Below are 19,063 nucleotides of genomic sequence, written 5' to 3'. Positions count from 1 at the left end.
TAATGCAGGCATTCAGTATAAGAAACACATCTTTTCTGATTATATCAGTTCTTGAACATTGCCAGTGAGTAAGGCTGAAAAGGGAGAATTGTTGCCAACTCTGTTCATGTCTATTTTTCAACACATTTCTCATTTGTATCTCAAGCAAGATACAAAAGTACCCTAAGTGGACCATATTTTCCATGGATTAATCCATCAGTTGCTTATACTGTATACCACATTCAAATATTTTAATCTCAAATTCCTTCTATTTCTGTCATTAAGAAATTAAGGATTTTTTTTTTTTTTGCTAAATTCTTATCAAAAAGAAAATCAATGAAATTCTTAACCCCTTGCACTGGCTAAATTCAAAACGTACAGCTACCATATTCCCAGCAGGAAAGGAACCAGGTTGTATCTGCTGGTGATATAACCAATAAAGAATTGGAGACTGTAAAAAAAAAAAGTTGAGCCTTATCACAAGAAAAGAAAGCTGAAAGGAGCAAGAGAGCAGTGGCTGGAAAATTCCACTTGTCAAAAGGCACTCTTTCACTCTTTCACTTGGGAAGAGGATGGAAGTGGTGTGGCAGCATGTGGAGAGCCATGGAGAAAGCCACTACTCTCCCACTCTGATCTGACTTTATTTTGATGTAAAGTCAAAGGCTTTCATGGCCAGCTTCCATAGTTTTTTGTGGGTTTTTCAGGCTATGTGGCCATGTTTATTTTGTCATGTGATAAGGCTTAATAATGACTCAAATTCAGCACTAAGTAGTAAGGGAATATCCCAGAGGGATTCAAACTCAGCCTTTTTAAAGCTAAGCCTTCAAAACCTGTGCCTTGGATGGGCAAGCCTGTCCATTTTGCTTCACCTCTTTGTATTCATTTTTAAAAAAAATCTGTGTATTTGTGAAGACACTTGCTAATTTCAGAATATGCCCAACAAAAAATCAAACCAAGTGAAATTCTTGCCCATTCCCAGCTCATACTGTTGCCCATTCCCAGCTCCCCTGTTGTACAATGGTTTCATTCAGCTAGCTTGGGGTTTTGTTTTGTTTTTTTGGTGTTTTTATGCTGTTTGTATTTTTATAGTGTTTTAACGTAATGAGCTGTTTTTATGATGTTTATACTGTATGTTTTGTATTCTGTTTTGTATTCCTTTTGCTTTGCTGTAACCCGCTTTGATCTACCCTGGAAAAGCGGACTATAAAAATTAATTAATTAATTAATACCTTTTGATTTATTTTAGTAGGAGCAATCGTCATGTTACGAAGGTCCAGAGGATTACAATCACTGGAGTTCATGCAACAGCTTGGTGGGATGCCATGTTCATTAAAATATGGGCTAGTGTTCCAGTTGGTATAGTTCTGGACTCCACAGCAACTCAGCTAAAAAGAACGAGAAAGGATCACATGGAGAAAAAATAGTTTCAAAGGCAAGAGCTGTTCTGTGCATTTCACCACAAAACATATTGAGTACATTTTAAAAAAAAACAATCCAGACATCCCTGACTATAACCTTTTTTCTTTCTGAGTACAGTGTCAAGATTATAATAGCATCTTTAATATGTGAAATACTTTACAGAGCATAAAAAAGGAGTCCCTTGCCCTGAGAAGCCTATTAACCTAAAATTAAATAGAACAGGAAAAAGAGGAGCAATGATGAGGGAGAGAACTTTTAACTTTTAGCATCTGTAAGGCTCTGATTCTCAGCTTCAGCTTCAGAAGTGGTTTTGTAATCTATTATTACAGCCACACAATGCACAGTCATATAAAAGTGGCTATCCTGTTTTCAAAATTTTGAACATGTGAATTTTGGATCCCAGAATCAGAGTTGTTACTATTATGATATCAGTGTGAAGTTCAGAAGGAAGCTGCAGAAACAGTACTGAAACAAAACTTCTTAATAATGTGGTATCCTGTGGTTACAGGAATTCATCTTTCTCCCAGAGTCACTGTGCTGTAGGCAGAGTCTGAAAAAAATTCTTTCTTAACAGTACAACCTCCCATAATCTCTCATGAAAGTGGTAGTCTCAAAAAAGGAACTTTGTTAAGCTCTGGCTAAAGGAGAGAAAAAAAGAAAATTACGTATAAGCCTAGGTAATTCTGGATTTGTAATATCCTCTGAATAACAGAAAACAGTAATAAAGGCAAAATATAGAACCAAATATAAATGTCAAAATTAACACAGGAAGTTGTCTTCCACTGAGTTAGTCTCTTGGGCTACCAAGTTTAGTTTTCTTCACACTAGGAATGTATATCTTTGTTTACTTCATTCTCACATTTAAGAACCAATACTTCCAAACATTTTCTCCCAGTTATATCCCTCTTAGATGATAAGAGCTTGGGAGCATTTTTTTTCAACATTTTTTTTTACTTTTTTTGCAAAAAAAGCCCCACACCAAAAAAACTTGGGATAAACTTACTTTTTGCATAGAAAACAATGTATTTTCTGCAAAACATAATGTTTACCACAAAAAATGGGCTTTTGTTTTAAAAACCAAGGGAACTTAGCACAAACAATTTTTTTGCAAAAGTCGCAAAGTAGAGAAATATCTCACAGTGAATGACTACTTACTATTATTACTACTACTACTGATAATGATTATTATTATTATTATTATTATTACCACATAATTTATCCAATGCCACCAAGTGTGGTGTAGTGGTTTGAGCATTGGACCATGACTCTCGAGACCAGCGTTGGAATCCTGGCTCAGCCATGTAAACCCACTAGGTGGCCCTGGGCAAGCCACACTATCTCAGCCTCAGAGAATGGCAATGTCAAACCACTTCTGAAGAAACATGTCAAGAAAACCCCATGATACAAAAGCCTTAGGGTCATCATAAGTTGGAAATGAGTTGAAGGCACACAACAACAATTTAACAATGTGTTACATTGTATTATCATATAATATCAAAAGAATGGGGGGAGAGGCTTTTGTAATATACATATAATATATAATATTTGTAATATACATATAATATAAGTATAGTTGGTTGTTTTGTAAGTAATTTTCATTGTTCTTTGTGTTCTGTCAGTGTTATTCCATTGCTCTGTTATTTGAGACACAACAACAACAAGGTACACGGCACTTCATAAAATAAAACAATTTCCAAAGGCATACAATCTAAAAAAAATTTTTTTTAATCTCAATGTGCTGAGACATTCTTTCCCATCAGAAAAAAGAAAATGTTAGAATGTAATTTTCACCCCTAGTCACACTGATTAGGAGCAATTCTCCTGGGTTTCAGACCAGATTGTTTCCCAGCACTATCAGAAAATGCAACAGATTAAACCTGGGGCCTTCTGCATGCATTTCATGGGCTCCACTACTGAGCTGCAACTCCTCCCCTAAGAGCAGTACTGGGATGCTTCAACAGATTAACATACAGGGAGGCTTCTGCATTCAAGCTATACTTTGGAAAATGCTGATCAAATAAGCCATACAGTCATCAGTAGGGACGTATACTGACAGCAACCACTAAGCAAGTAGTAGCAGCACATTAACTCTACACTGCTGGAAAAGAATTACAGTTTTACCTTCATATCTGTGGGGATTCTGTTCCAGACCTCCCCCAGGGACGTAGCCATAATGAATGGTATGTGCTGGTAGATATAATGAATGGTATGTGCTGCTGCGCCACTGCACCCAAGCCCCATTATAATGGTGGCACTTAGTCTGGACCCCCCCCCCTTCCCAAAATCCTGGCTACGTCCCTGCCTCCCCCCCTCACAGATGCCAAAAAATGTGGGACCTCAAGTCCCATGGTTTTTAATGGCAGCATGCTGTCACATGGCTGCACTGCCACAGCTGCATGCAAATGTTGCTATTAGGGACAATGGGGTGGTGCCATCCATAGATGCTTAAATCTGCAGATGGCAAATCCATGGTTGGGGCAGATGGACTGTATTACTTGTATTTACATAAAATACATAAACTGAATACATAAATACTGCAATCCTAATCAGCTAGTTCCACTGAATCAAGAAAAAATGTTTTGGGCTACAGACAGAAAAAGGCAAGGGCAAACCCCCTCTGTGAATACATTATACCAAGAAATATGCCAGAAAAACCCGGTGATAGATTTGCTTTAAGGGTCACCATAAGTCAGAAATAACTTGAAGGCATACAAAAAACATTAACTTGGAATAAATGGTATCTAAAATATCAATATTTATAAGGGGGCATGTATTATTTATTTATAATAGAGTTCTATATTATTACCTAATTTCCTTTAGCTATCTGAATATCCCAGTCAAAAATTAAGAACAATAAAAATTATTGTAGCGAAGACAATCTTCTCCATGTATACATTTTTTTCAGAGTTGGGGAGAAACGTTAGGCAAAATAAACTGAATATATAAATAATTCTAACCAGCTCGTTCCACTGAATTTTGAAACAACATTTTGGGCCACAAACAATTCCAGTTGTGCAAACGTATTGCAACCACAGTACTGGTTTTTGTCTTAGCAGAGCACCACCAAACTTACACTCTGTTGTACATCATCCACTGCACGGCTCTTCTCATCATTTCCATTGTAATTCTGGATGGCTTCAGTGTATGTCCTAAGGAAAGTATCCTTGATCTAAAAGGGAAATTCAGACAATGTAGTAAGCTTTATTGGGCTGACATGCAGAAATTTCAGGGCTCAGGTTCTCCACCTGAATTAAATCCCTGGCCATACTCACTACCAATCACAGGGAAATGATTAAAAAGGTTTGTACACTTTTAGAAAAAGAATGGGGGCAAACGAACTACCGTATATACTCTACTATAAGCAGACTTCATGTATGAGTCGAGGGCAGGTTTGGGGGCCAAAATTATGGATTTTGAGATCATCCATGGATAAATCGAGGGTAAAACTTAGAGAAATGCAACGAAGGATCTAAAGTTTGAAGCAAAGAAAAACAATGCAAAAGAATTTGCAAAATTCCAGCAGGCATAACTGTTTGTGCTCATACTGAAGGCTGGATGGATGAGAGAATGGACAGGGGTCATTACTTCCATGACAGATTATGCTCTTGTCTTTCACCAGGGGATGGTTCCTTTTTAAAATAAGAGCTAAAGTTCAGTACTTACATTGACCCATGGATAGGTCGACCCAGGTTTTTGGGGCCAATTTTTAGACTAAAATTTCTAGACGTATACATGAGTATATACAGTAAGTGTGTTACTCCTGCCATTTCTCCTGAAATGTGCATTTGGCAATGACAAACGTTAACTTGGAACATTCAGCTGTCCTTTGTGTTAGCATATATTGTGGAGAGCCTGTGCATTAAATCCTCCATTCATTATGTAGAGCAAAGTGTCAAGAAGTCAGAGAAATTAAGTAAAAAAACAGGAGCAAAAATATGGCAATGGAAGACAGAAACAAAGGGATTGAGCTACTATTCAACCATCCCAATGGCAGTTTCTTACTTTATTCCCTGATAAGATAGTGTGCTACAAAAAACACTGAGGAATCTTTTTATGCAAAAATGTGATGAAAGATGCCTCCTACAATATCACACTATTACAATGACAGAGGTTGAAAATGTTAATTTTTAAACTCCAGCTCTCTGAATTCCCCAGCCAGGATGACCATCCTGGCTGAGGGATTCTGGGAAATGAAGCCCCAAAATATCCATCTATAGAAAATCCTTACACTGATATTTTCATTACTCACATGCCGTTTAAAAAACCACTAGCAGCAAAAGAATTTTAAAGGTCTAACAGGGAGAAATCAGTTACTTTCCATGAGAACGAGGGATGGCAGCTTTGGAGGTCTTGATTTTTAGCCATTGAGACCATCTACAGATGACAGAAAGCCCCAAAATGCCACAGAGACACACCCCAAAACACAAACTGAAAGTGGCTTCTGGTCCACTTCCAGTTTTACTTTGTATAGTTTAGGTTACTTAGAGGATTTGGGTTGGTTTATTGGCTGCCCGAAAGACAAACTGGATATTCGTGGAAACTTCCAGAGAGGGAAAAACCCAATTTTTGCTAAAAAGGAAATGTGGAGATGGTGTGCATTGGGAGGGCCCATGGCTCCATAAAATCACTTTAGGATCACACATGATGCAAAGGCCACAGTCTTTCCACCCTGGATACGAATCAAACAAAAATCGTATTAACATCTGTTAAGTCAGGATTTTAGAAACCCCACAATAGCCATTCTCAATGGAAAATTTATGTTGCTGAACAGCTGCCTCTCCCTTGACACAAACCAAACAATATTTAAGAAGTCTTTCAAAAACCATTTGTAGGGGACATGGAGAGGGGCTGCTTTTTAATGAAATACAAGATAGTTTTTTTTTAAAAAAAAACAACAACCTCCAATGGATCTGGACTCTGGCCTTTTTCTCTCGAAGCATATTTTCAGTTAATAATGTTTCTGTCAGACAATTTTCAGCCATTCGTATGAAAAACACATCACAATACATATGAAATGGGCTAAGAGACATTTGCATTATAGACACAGTTTGTTTTCTTATTTTATTATGTCTCACTAACCTAATTCTTACTTTCTGTTGCTTTTTCTAGCTGCGCTGCCACTTTTCAGTATATGACTAAATAAGATTTAGTTTAGTTTGGCTTTGCATTCTTGGAAATCCTCTCTGCATTATACAATCAAATACTTGTCCAGTGGAAGTAACAGCATTTATGCAAAGAATTTAAGCTATTTTGCAGTCTTCAGCATACGTAACTGGGTAAAGAAGATCTTACACGATGAACATATAAAGGAACTCAGCTCAAAAGTAAATACTGAAGAGCAAAAGCCTGGAGCTTTAGCTAAATCCTTTCATTTGGAATGATAACAGGTTTTGGGACTGCACATCTTTCTGCCAAATAAAACAGCTGCATCACTCAGAATGCATACGGAATTGCTGAACTCTGCAACCCAGATAATATCACTCATTGCCCAAAGAGGCTTCAGCAAAAGCTGCCCAGAGCCAGGGTGTGACCACCTTTATCAACAAGTAATTTATACAGTACTCACCTCATGGCGAAACACAAATCCTGAAATGCCAGCCACTAGCTCAGCCAGGAAGACCAGAGACAAGAACATGGCATACTGAAAGGGAAGGAGGAAAGGAGAGATGTCCATGGATATAGTACAGATTCTTCTCATTCACCCCATATGGTTTTTTGAATTTAAAACAGCTACCACCACCAAAACTCTAGTAATAGCCTTAATTCTCCACTGCAAATCTCCCACTGTCATTTGAATTATCTCTACATGGGAATAGGATCAACACCATATGTAAAGACAGTGCAGTGCTACAAAGGTCAATGTTTTCACAGCTTGGAATTAGTTACTTTTGTAGTGAGGGATCCTGGGAGCAGAAGTCCTAAAAAGGTTTCCTAAGTTTTGACTGTTTTTCAAACTGCTAATAAAACAATAGATTCAATATTATTTAAAAGAAAGAAAGACACCCCTCTTCTCAAAAATGGCTGCCAAATTATTAAGCTCTCCCTCCTTCCCTCATAACTACAATAATATGTTGAATATCAGGTAGGGAAAAAAACCTTTGAATAGGTACCACAACTTTGTGTAGCACTGGATTAGACAATCCCCAGTTTCATATATCCTCACCTTTTCTGATACAACTGTGGGGAAGATTTCAGAAGTACAGTATTTGCTTCCAGTTTTGTAGGATCTTGTCATTCAAACATGACAAACTCTGGTTAATTTTAACTATCATTAATAAAACAAGTCACCTTCAAATAATGGTTATGCAACTGGTTAGTTTTTACTAATTATAGGCGCGATCTAGACGGACCTTTGCACCGCCCCCATTACATGCTAGGGGTTGGCTGAGGACGCAACGTCCATTCCGGCCTCACCCCTAGCATGTGACGGGGGCGTAAAAATGGCGCCGCCCTATACACATGGGGACCACCATTTTGATGTGATGGACACTTAGCGTCTGCACGTCCTGGCACCTTTGTGATGCCGCAAGTGCACCATTGGCGCCTTGCGGCGTCACAACGGCTTTTTGCAGGTTCTTCTTGCTCCGCAATGGAGCCGCACGGTTTGTCCGCTGCGGCTCCCTCGTGGAGCAAACACGGGCGCTCTGTACCGTGCCATAGTTAAGATTAATCATAGTTTGGAGCAAGAGTGGGGATCTTCATGTCTCTGAGCTAAATAGAGCCTTCTTGAGTCTCATTACAGCTCTCTGGAGTATTCAGGATGGTCATACCCCCTTCCCTCAACACCATCTAAAATATTCTGGCATTTTTAGACCAAGGGTTTTGCTTTTGTCCCTGATTTCCCTTGGAACATGGGCCTCAAGAATCTCTCTGAAACTGAATTCAGGGCAGAGATGTTCCCAGTCCCAATTTAAGAATGTTGACCACACACGATGCTATGTTGAATCAAAAATGGAAAGTTTTCAATCTCTTCCATGCAGCTGAAGCACATCTGGCAGAAAGGCAGAGCATGCAAACTCAAGTTTCATCCTTGTAAAATTAAACCTTGTTTCATCTAGATCAGTACATATGATTATTTTCACAGCTCCTCTTAAAATATACCAAGACCTCATTCACACTACATTTTGAACCAATTTGCAAACTGTTTTAAAAGGGGGTCATTCACATTTGCACTGTTTTTTCCTGACTCTAACTTTTTTTTTTTTTGGGGGGGGGTACAAATCCCAACCCAGTTCTTTTCTTTTAAAACTGAGGCATCTCCAAAAGAACCGGGTTATTTTAGGGAGCCACCAATGGGAACGCATTACCAATCCCATTCAGGGCACCCAGGAGATAGAAGCAATGGGCAGAGGGGTGGAACATACCCATCCCGCAGATTTTGGCAAAGCATTGTTTTTTCCCTCTTGGGCTCACAATTCTGTGTGCAAAGATACTGGCTTTTTAAATCCTGTGAATTCAAATTTCCCTCGTTGTCATGTGGTCCCTTTAAATCACCACACAGCTGTTTTCCCCTTCTGCCAGTGAATTAATCCCCTTATCTGCATCGATGCCTGATGTCCAGAGGTCACCAAAGTCAGGGAGAGGGGGTCTTTTGGGGACATGTTGCGACATGGAATTTTTTTGGAAAAAAATGTTGACAGTTTCTGCACACTGTAGCATTTGAGTGGCACTGGTGGTTGTGTTGCTGGCACTGGGGGGTTGGGGTTTCATCTTTGCTCTGTGTGTCTCTGGTGCTTGCCTCTGTTTCTGAGTTATGGGGACCCCACAGCCACCCTATCATGGGGGTTTCTTGGCATTAGGTTTCTTCATAAGAGTTTGCCATGGCCATCCTCTGAGCCTGAGATAGTGTGACTCCCCCCAAGGGGAACCTATCGCAGGGTTTTCATGGCAAGAATGTCTTCAGGACATGGCACCCAAAAAGCAAGTGTTGTACTAAAGCACTAATTTGACAGTTGCGCGCTCACATGACAAAGCATCATTTAACCCCCAATATAGAAGAGTTGAATTTATCGTTTCTTGAAGATCCCATGCTGCTTCTTGCAGCTCTTTAAAAGTTAAATATCCCCAGCTCCTTCTTGCAGCCCTTTAAACATTAAATATCCCTGGTGGCTCCCTGCACCCTTTTAAAAAATAAAGATCTTTGCAGTTTGCACACTTCAAATTCCTCAATAATATACAACAGAGGAATGCAGTTTAATGTTGAACTTGACCTGCACAATGTCACAGTGACGAAGGTGCATGTCATTTGACTGACAGTTTAAAAAAAAAACTACACCAGCTATGATTGAACTTGTCTGCAATGGAGAATCCATTCTGAACCAATCCATAGGTAAATGTGAACTTGAATTGGGTTAAATTGCCAGGGACAGGGACTGAACTTCTATTCAATGTTGAATCGATTACGCAATTCAATTGGCATCAGTGCAAAAATGTAAGTGTGACTGAGACCTAAGCTTAATATAATAAATTATTCACCTAAGTCCTGTTTAGAGCTTCTCCTATGCTGATCCTTGCCCTCTTTCCCTCTTTTGATGAAGTCTCCATTTTTTATCTGTGCTGCAGAACAAGCCCACATTTCCCCCTTTCAGTGTAAAGATTACCTGCTGAGAGGAGCATGTAAACAGTACTTAATAATTGGAAGCCAGCAATGGAAAACTAGAAACCATGGAGATTCTATAAGGCACTATGTCCTGTCTTGAATTTGCGAGCCACCTTGGTTATTAGTGGGAATGAGAGGAGGAACATGCAAAGGCACTGAGGAAGGAGGAAGGCATGTCCTTGTGATCCTTGACCTCATTCTGCTCAGTTGCAGAACTTGGTAAACTAATTAATGCACTACCCATCAGCACAATACCACAGTTATTGACTACATGTCTCTTTTGCAGGAAGATGACCTTAGGAAAGATATGATTCAGTTTAAGTTAGTACTATCATCATTACTTAGACTGAGTATTTTGTTTAACAGAAGTGTGCCAGAAGACCTGGCATAACTTGATCAGCAAGAAACAACCCATAAAATAAATATTTACTTTTATTCAAGGACACTTTGAAAGTAGAGAGAAGTGCACACATACCTCAGTTAACAAAGGTCCTATACAGACCAGCCCAAACCCGGCCTGTGGACGGAGTCATGGCGTAGCATCCTGACAACGCACGCCCCAACTCCGCTCCCAAGGCATCATGATACCACATGCCACTCCAGACAGTGCACGGTATCATGGCACACCTCAGGCACTGTGTCCAGATGACACAATGCCGAAGAGGCACCACACAACCGCACTGACACAGTTATAGCACCCTTTGGAGGGTGCAAAAAGGAGCTGCTTTTTGCGGCTCCTTTTTGTGCCCTCCAAACACTGGATTGAGGCCACGGCGTGAGGTTGCCATGGCCCCAATCCGGCCAGGAAAGGGGCGGTGTCACGCCACCCCTTAGGGGCAGTCTATAGAACCCCAAAGTCTCTGACAAAAAACTCCGTTTTATGAAGTCTTTTTATGGGAGTCAAAATCAGTCCCATCCCCCTTTTGTTGTATTCTGACTAAATCAGTGCTTCTCAGTCTTTGGTCCTCCATTTTTTTTTTTAATTTTTTTTTTTTTTGACCTCAGCTTGAAGAAGCCCCAGCTAACTTGTCCAACAATCAAAAATTACGGGAGCTGATGGACAAATCATCTGGAGGACTAAAGGTTGGGAACCACTAGTCTAGACTGATTTTTTTTTTTTTTGTGGTGGTTTTTCAGAACTAGCACTGAGAGGAAGGTGAAGGAGGGCTGAAGAAAAGCATATTTTCAGTGTTGGGTTGCAGCAGGATGTATGCAGTAAAAAATGCAATAAAACTTGACTTTGGGAAGAATAAGATTCTACTCTAAGTGATTTTACTGTAGCTGTGTGTGCTTACATACAACAAGGAAGGTAAATGCTGCCACCAAAATAACTCACTGAGCATATGTAAAAAGCAAAACAGAAAGAAAAGGGGAAAGCAGATTAGCCTGTCTCATTAGCTACCTGGCAGCACAAAAAAGCATAGTTCTATACATTTTACAGCCAAAATGGAAATAATAAGAAAAGCAGAGGTTGGGGAGGAATCATCCTGGGATGTATTTGGGAAGAAACTTTCAAGTAGTCACTAGAAGATACAAAATATTTTGTGTTACTTAGGCAAGGCTTACCTGACCTGATTGTTTTATTTCACATGCACGTTGCATCAGTTTTGAATAAAAAGCTTGCTGAAACATGCTGAATTGCTTTTTATAATGCTGAAGGAACCTATTCCTATTCTTTCCATGTTATTTCTATTGTAAGCCTGAGGGCAGGGAACCGTCCAATTAAAAAGATTGTATGTACAGCGCTGTGTAAATTTACAGCGCTTTATAAATAAAAGTTAATAATAATAATAATAATAATAATAATAATAATATTTCTGATACCAAAGTTTCTGTTAGAGAAATAAAGCCCAGGAACACATCTACTTCATTATCTGAGGTATAGCTGTATTTGAGATAGGATAGACTCACAACTAAGCCATTCTCCCAAGCACAAATGCTACTGCCACCAGAATAAATGTCTCTGGCTTTCCCAAGATCAGTGCACTCTCCAGGGCCACACGGAAGCAATGTATGTACCACTCAGGGCTTTCTGCAGAGATTCCTCTGCCAGCTGGCTCACGGGTGGCTTGTTTGACTATCAATGTGTTCAAGCAAGCTAGCTGAAGGCTGTTGCCAGGGAAAGTCTGGCAGGATGCGCATGTTGCTCTCTCCTCTCTGAATTTCAGGACTGAAGCCAAAATATTTATGAATTAGAAACTCCATTAACCCAAGGACACAACTCTGAGCATGAACTTACTTCCCTCCCCCCATGTCTATCCTACTGTCATTTTTCCATGAGAGTAAGTACACTTTTTTCCTTTTGCTCGCATATCGGTCATGTAACACTTTAGCAACAGTGAAACTTTGATTTGCAAATCTCTTTTCTATTTTCTACTAGCCTCATTTAGAATGCACACAAATATCATTAACCTTAAGTCAGAGAAGCATTTATAGTTCAACTCTATGCATATCTGCTCAGAAATAAATTCTATCTAGTTCAATGTAGTTTACTTATTCCCTATGGTTTCCCCAAAAACATGCAGGTTGATCAACCCCCCCCCCCAAATACTTACAGTTCATTTAAAATTCAGAATTATTTTGAAAATTTTACTGAATAGCCATTCACCATTGTCTTTAGTCCACACTTTTCTTTTCTTATTCTAACCCAATTCTGCAAATGTAAATTATAACTATTTCTAAAACAATAAAAAATAAAATGGTTGCAAATTATAGACATATGAAGCTATTTCCCACTTTTTAAACATATGGAAATCTTGGAGTGCACCAAGTACTTTTTTAAAAAAAGGTTTGTTTCAAGAAGGAAAAACATGTGATGCAGCATAGAAATGTGGATTATATACTTCAACACACTTAAAATAAAATAAAATAAATCTCCTTGCCCATAAACAAAATGAGAGAAAACTAAATTAGAACCCTTTTTTTCTGACATGCTACTTTTCTACAGGCAGAGTGTTTGGGCATTTTGAAACTCCAAAGAAGTCTCTCTGTGCATGTCTCTGTGTGTGTGTGTGTGTGTGTGTGTGTTTGAATGCATAAACTCAACCCCAAATTATGTGGTTTCTATAAATCATACCCATGACCTTCTGCCAGGTGCAAAACTCTTCCCATATGGACTTCTCCTTAGTGAATAATAACAAGGTAATTACACTCTTTTGCTCTGTGTGTGTATGTGCACCCACATTCATATCTGAAACTGTGTTAACATCTGTTTAAGCTTAACAAAGAAGCTGGCTGCCTTAACAATTTACAGCATACTAGCACCAAGGTATCTGACATACTTACCAGTTTCAGCATCCATGGGCTACCACGACATGTGGCAAAACAGCCAAACAATCCAAAGACAATAATCGTGGTGCCCGTCCCAATGAGAACATAAGGGGCATTAGTGGAGTTTTCAGCAATAAGAGAAATGTATGTGCCTAAAGTCAGCTTTCCCCAGACACCAACAGCCAGAAGGATAACTCCAGTTATCTGGAAAATAAGAAATAGAGAAATAGGCATAGTCAGAGAGCTTATACAAATCAAAAGATGATGATGCAAAGACTTTAAAAACTTAACAGAATTGCCACTATGCAAAGAAAGAAAGAAAGAAGACAGGGGGCTGATTGGATAAATACTGCTTCACTGTTTTGGGGCCTGTGGCAAGTACAGGTAGTACTCAAAGTCAAAACTTTATAGCAAATAACCAGCAACCCACCAGATGCCCCTGAACGTTTAAAAATGTATTTCCTCTTAGCCTCAGAGGAAGGCAAAGGTAAATCCTCTCTGAACAAATCTTATCAAGAAAGCTACATGACAATTTCACCTTAGGGTTGCCATAAGTCAGAAATGACTTGAAGGCACACAACAACAACAAGGCTCAACATTGGTAGACAGGTTGTTACATACAAGGAAGGTAAACAGCTGCCACCAAAATCATTCACTGAGCATCAGTGACATTCCCACACGGGATGACAACTGGTGCAGGGGGGAAGAACTTCCAGGGAAGGGGACTTACAGTCCCAGAAGTCCAGAGGGGTTTCTGGGATGGAGAGATGCCTGAAAAAGCCCCCGCCCGTGGGGCCTTGGCATCTGGAAAAGCCCCTCCGTGGGGCCTGAGTGCCAGGAAAAGCCACTCCGTGGGGCTGGGCACCCAAAAAAGCCTCCCTACAGCCCCAAACAGTACCTGGAGGAGGCAAGGAGCTGACCTGGTGTCACCCCTCCCCCTTCTTGGGTGTCACCTGGTAGGTCTGCATAGGGTTGCCATAACCCGGTTGCAACCGGGTTTTTCCCGGTTTTGGCGGCACCTGCCCGGTCACGGCACGGGTGCAGCCAAAAACCGGGAAAAGCCCAGTTGCAGCGGGGTTGCTAGGCAACCCTGGGGCCTCGCTGCCCTCCTCCTCCTCCACCACGCATGGCCGCGCGGAGGAAAAGGAGGGCAGCGAGGCCTGGGGCGGAGGAGGCTGCAGGGAGGCGACACCTCTTGGGTGCAGCCGCGCCAACCTCCCCGCCTCCCTGCAGCCTCCTCCCTCCTTCCTGACCTCCGCGGGGGCCAGGAACGAGGCGAGGCCGTGGCGATCACCGGCGGGCTCCTCGCCTCCTTCCTGGTCCCTGAGGGGGCCAGGAACGAGGCGAGGCCCTGGCGATCGCCGGCGGGCTCCTCGCCTCCTTCCTGGCCTCCGCGGGGGCCAGGAACGAGGTGAGGCCCTGGCGATCGCCGGCGGGCTCCTCGCCTCCTTCCTGGCCTCCGCGGGGGCCAGGAACGAGGCGAGGCCCTGGCGATCGCCGGCGGGCTCCTCGCCTCCTTCCTGGTCCCTGCGGGGGCCAGGAATGAGGCGAGGCCCCGATCCTGGCCTCCGATCACAGCGGGGCCCAGGCGGGGAGGGAAAGCCTCCTTAAGTGGAGGCTTTCCCTCGCCGCTTGGCCTCCGCTCCCCGCCGCGATCGCGAGGTAAAATGTTGGACAGAATTTTCAAATGCAGGACACATTTTTGTGTGTCCTACATTTGAAAATTTTTGTCCTACATTTCTCCCGGTTTGGAGGTCCGGCACTATGGCAACCCTAGGTCTGCACCCTCTCAGTGATGCTATTGCTGAGCATGTGTGAAGAGCAAAACAGAAGGAAAAGGGGAAAGGAGATTAGCAGCAGGGACGTAGCCGGGGGGGGGGGGATCCGTGGGGTCTGGACCCCCCTTCCATTAGATACAATGAATGGTGTGCACTGCCGCGCCACCACACCCAACCCCCTTTATAATGTCTGGACCCCCCCTTCCCAAAATCCTGGCTACACTCTCTGTTAGCAGCCATTTTGACTACTTGTATGTACCGTCTGCCCGCCTCATACGCCAGCTTCCCTTACACGGACTTGAAGTCATGCAAATGGCAAGCCCATGGTGCGTACACCATGCTGCACATGGGAGCATGGCTCATTCATCTAAATGGGGCTTGAGCATGCACGGAATTCACTTTATGTGCAGGGGGTGTGTCTGAAACTGATCCCCTGCATAAAGCAAGGGTCCACTGTACATTTTAAACTAACAGTGAAAACCTAGACTGTATTTTGTTACAATTAGAAATACAACTGAATTAGAAAAAAAATCAGACTAGCAAAAGCAAAACAATAAATGGTATGTCATATCATTGAGTAAATTGAAAAACACTTATTGTATCGAGCAAAGAGAGGGAGAAATATGTAAGAACCTACTAAGTGAATGCAAATGTGTCTTTAAGGTCTTCTACTGCATCCATCCCTCCATCCCTCTACTATTTAAAAAGCAAAAGTTGTGGAAATATGTTAGAAGATACATAATCTCAAACACAAAAAGTTCTGAAAAGAAAATGCAAAACCTGTGTATTTTCCATGCTTAAGGTAGAACCAGGAATAGAAAGAAGGGCAAATTACTTATCCTACATATTATTGTTCAATCCTTCTTAAAAGTGAAGGCTCTTAAAAACACACAGTGTATGTAGAAGTTCCGTCCATGTGTTCAATGAAGTTTACTCCCAAGAAAGTATGTACAGGATGGATGGCATGCAACCTTTGTTATTCATGGGAAGATTCAACTACAATAGCTCTCTTCACAATTGGGCTGTATGTGTATGTATGTCCTTGATAATTCAATACTGTTCTCATTGATAATTATTGAGAAGAAAGAACTATATACAAGGTTTGGTGGTTACATTTGCCTGATCATTTGCTGGGGGGGGGGGGGGGGGCGGAGAGGTCAGACCTTCCAGGCTACTCTTGAGATGGGGCTCAAGCAATCCTGTCTTTCCCCATACAGGCCTTTGTAGAAATCAAAGTGTCCAGTATGTGTGCATTTTAACTACCTTCAAGTCAGCCTCAACCTATGAGAACCCTATAGATGAGACATCTCCAAGACAATCTGTCCTCAACAGCCCTGTTCAGGTCTTGTAGATTCAGGGCTGTGGCTTCCTTGATGGAGTCTATCCATCTGGAATACACTCTTCCTCTTTTCCTATTGCCTTCTACCTTATCAAACATTATTGTCTTTTCTATGCCTTCTCATAATATGACCAAAGTATGATAGCCTCAATTTAGTCATTTTGGCTTCTAGGAAACTTTCAGGTTTGATTTGTTCTAGGATTCATTTATTTGTCTTCTGAATAGTCTATAGTATATATACTCTCTCTCTCTCTCTCTCTCTCTCTCTCTCTCTCTCCACACACACAATACACATGCGAAATAATTCTAACATTCCTAATGTCATCTCTTTCCTAATGCCTCATGTAACATCTTTAAATAAATCTGACTGAGGTCAGTTCAGAAGAAAAATCCCATCTAATGCAAGTTTTACATGTATGGTGGAGCTAATATTAAACAATGCTGGCTTAGTTGAAGGGTGGAAAATGTTTAACTTTCCTGATCTTCAAGGAAATAAGCTCAAACATCAAGCTTTTCCTAAGAAAAAATATGGAGAAAAAAAATATGTTCTCACAGTCTAGAAAGATTTGCCTCTAAAGTGAACATTGTCAGAAAATAGCCCGAACACATGCCATTGTTCATGTCAACCATTACATCATGCCACTGAAATACAAGGTACAGGTACTGATGCAGAAATCAAAGTGCATAGTTGTGTTCTTTGCTGACATCCAGTGGACAAAGTAGGTTACACAACTAACACAGTGCAAATATGTATTTTAAGTCACCTGTCAACTTTTCATGGCAACACTACGAATTTCACAGGGTTTTGTTAGGTATTTGTTGCTTGTCTCCCATCCAAGTACTAACCAGGGCTGACCCTGCTCAGCTTCTAAGATCTGACAATATTTGGTGGCTTTAGGGTAGCTGGTTTTTTGTTGCTGTATGCCTTCAAGTCGTTTCTGACTTCTGATCACCCTATGGGTGTTTTTTTGTTTTGTTTTGCTTTTGGCAAGATTGGTTCAAAGGTGGTTTGCCATTTTCTTTCCCTGAAGCTGCAAGCATGTGACTTACCCAAGGTCACCCAGTGGGTTTCAAGGCTGAGTGGGAATTGAACCCTGGTGTCCAGAGTCAATCCAACACTCAAACCACTATGCCACGCACTACCTTGCATTTTATCTAAGGGTGGCTATAGGGTTCCATCAACAGGCATCAACTACGGGAGATTACTGTTATTTTAAGTAGGCAAGTTTTATTTCTGAAAATCATGCCAGCATCTTTTAAGGTTGCCTGGCCAAACATGTTTTAAATCCAAATCCCAAAAGGTTTCTAGATACTTTTTGGTAAACCTAAAGGTGGTAGAATATGGCATTTTATTGGCTACTCCAGTAAGTATTAATTTAAATGAATAAGTAAACTTGTGTTTCCTGGGTAAACTATACATTCAATGAGTTCTTTTAAAACACATCTAAGGCGCATTACAGACCGCCGGATTGCGGCGGTCTGGCTCCGCTTCTGCTTGCAGTGTCCGGGAGCCACAGCGGCCAAACCGCGCGGCTCCCGGACGCTCCGAGGAAGGAGCGTGGAAATCGCGCTCCTTCCTGGGCCCCGGAAGAGATGCCGCGAGGCGCTAGTTGCGCACTCGCGGCGTTACTTCCGGGGCACGACGTGCGGACTCATAGCATCCGCTACGTCAATATGCCAGCGGCTGTGTGGAACGGCCGCCGCCATTTGTCACGGACTCTGTCTGTGATAGGGTTAGGGGCGTCTGGAAGAGACGCCCCTTTTTAAAACTGGGATGTCCTCAGGACGTCCCTAATGGCAGTCTATAACCCGCCTATGGAGCACCTTCCCCCAATTCAGCAGTCACTTAATATTGCTCATTTTACAAGGCATGATCTGATTGCTGGTTTGATTTGGAGAAGGAAATCGTAGTATAATATATTTTAAGGAAATAAATAATGCTTGCTAATAAATAATACTTGTCAACACTGGAGATCACTAGCAGCAAGACACCTTTTCTAATAACCTTGTTAATTGGTTTGTTAATAACCTTTTACTTACTTAAATCTGAAAAAATGGAGCTGAATTAGTAAAGTTATCATCAATGTGACAAGGAAATAATAATAATAATAATAATAATAATAGGATTTATTTATATGCTGCCCAATCACCAACAGAGGGGATAATACAAGGCAACAATAATAAATATGAATTAAAGAACTGCAACATGGCAATGCATAAAACAATAACAATAAGATAAGATAGTGATTAACAATAGCAATAACTAACAAAAAATAATACAAGATCTAGCTCAAAACAAATGAATACATCTCCAGCAGTAATGTGATAATTCTTAATTGCAAGATTCCCCCCAATCCTACTGAAATATGCTATTAGCAGATCTAAAGAAATTATTTCTATAACGGGGGAAATGATGTATTCATGAAGGACACAGAGAAAGGATAATTCTGATTCTTATGCCTAAGAGAAAGAAGTTCTATAGGCACATATTGATTCCAGAAAAATCATTTTTAAATGGATAGAGTCACTTTCGATGAATATTCTGATAAAATAATTAGTATTGGTATTATTTCATTGATTGCAATCCTTGCACATACATTATTAATTTATTACACTGACATCAGATCCTGAAATGGATTATCAGGGCTCAAATGGTAATACCAGATTCCAATTAGCATA

At 41.0% G+C, this 19,063-nt stretch overlaps 1 protein-coding gene across 1 annotated transcript in view; it reads right to left on the bottom strand.

The window, feature by feature from the left end:
* TSPAN7 (tetraspanin 7) overlaps positions 1-19,063 on the bottom strand; it is a 131,495-nt gene that overhangs the window by 22,055 nt on the left and 90,377 nt on the right. The window contains exons 2-5 of the mRNA XM_089511836.1: positions 13,283-13,471; positions 6,965-7,039; positions 4,472-4,567; positions 1,209-1,364 (exon numbers count right to left, since the gene is read on the bottom strand). Coding sequence (XP_089367962.1) covers positions 1,209-1,364; positions 4,472-4,567; positions 6,965-7,039; positions 13,283-13,471 — 516 coding nt within the window. The remainder of the gene's footprint in view (positions 1-1,208; positions 1,365-4,471; positions 4,568-6,964; positions 7,040-13,282; positions 13,472-19,063) is intronic.

Source organism: Sceloporus occidentalis, unplaced genomic scaffold (assembly GCF_023333645.1).
Source record: "Sceloporus occidentalis isolate IW3139 unplaced genomic scaffold, rSceOcc1.0.p SCAF_2, whole genome shotgun sequence".
Classification (NCBI taxonomy): Eukaryota; Metazoa; Chordata; class Lepidosauria; order Squamata; family Phrynosomatidae; genus Sceloporus; species Sceloporus occidentalis.
This window is presented reverse-complemented; position numbering and strand designations above follow the sequence as displayed.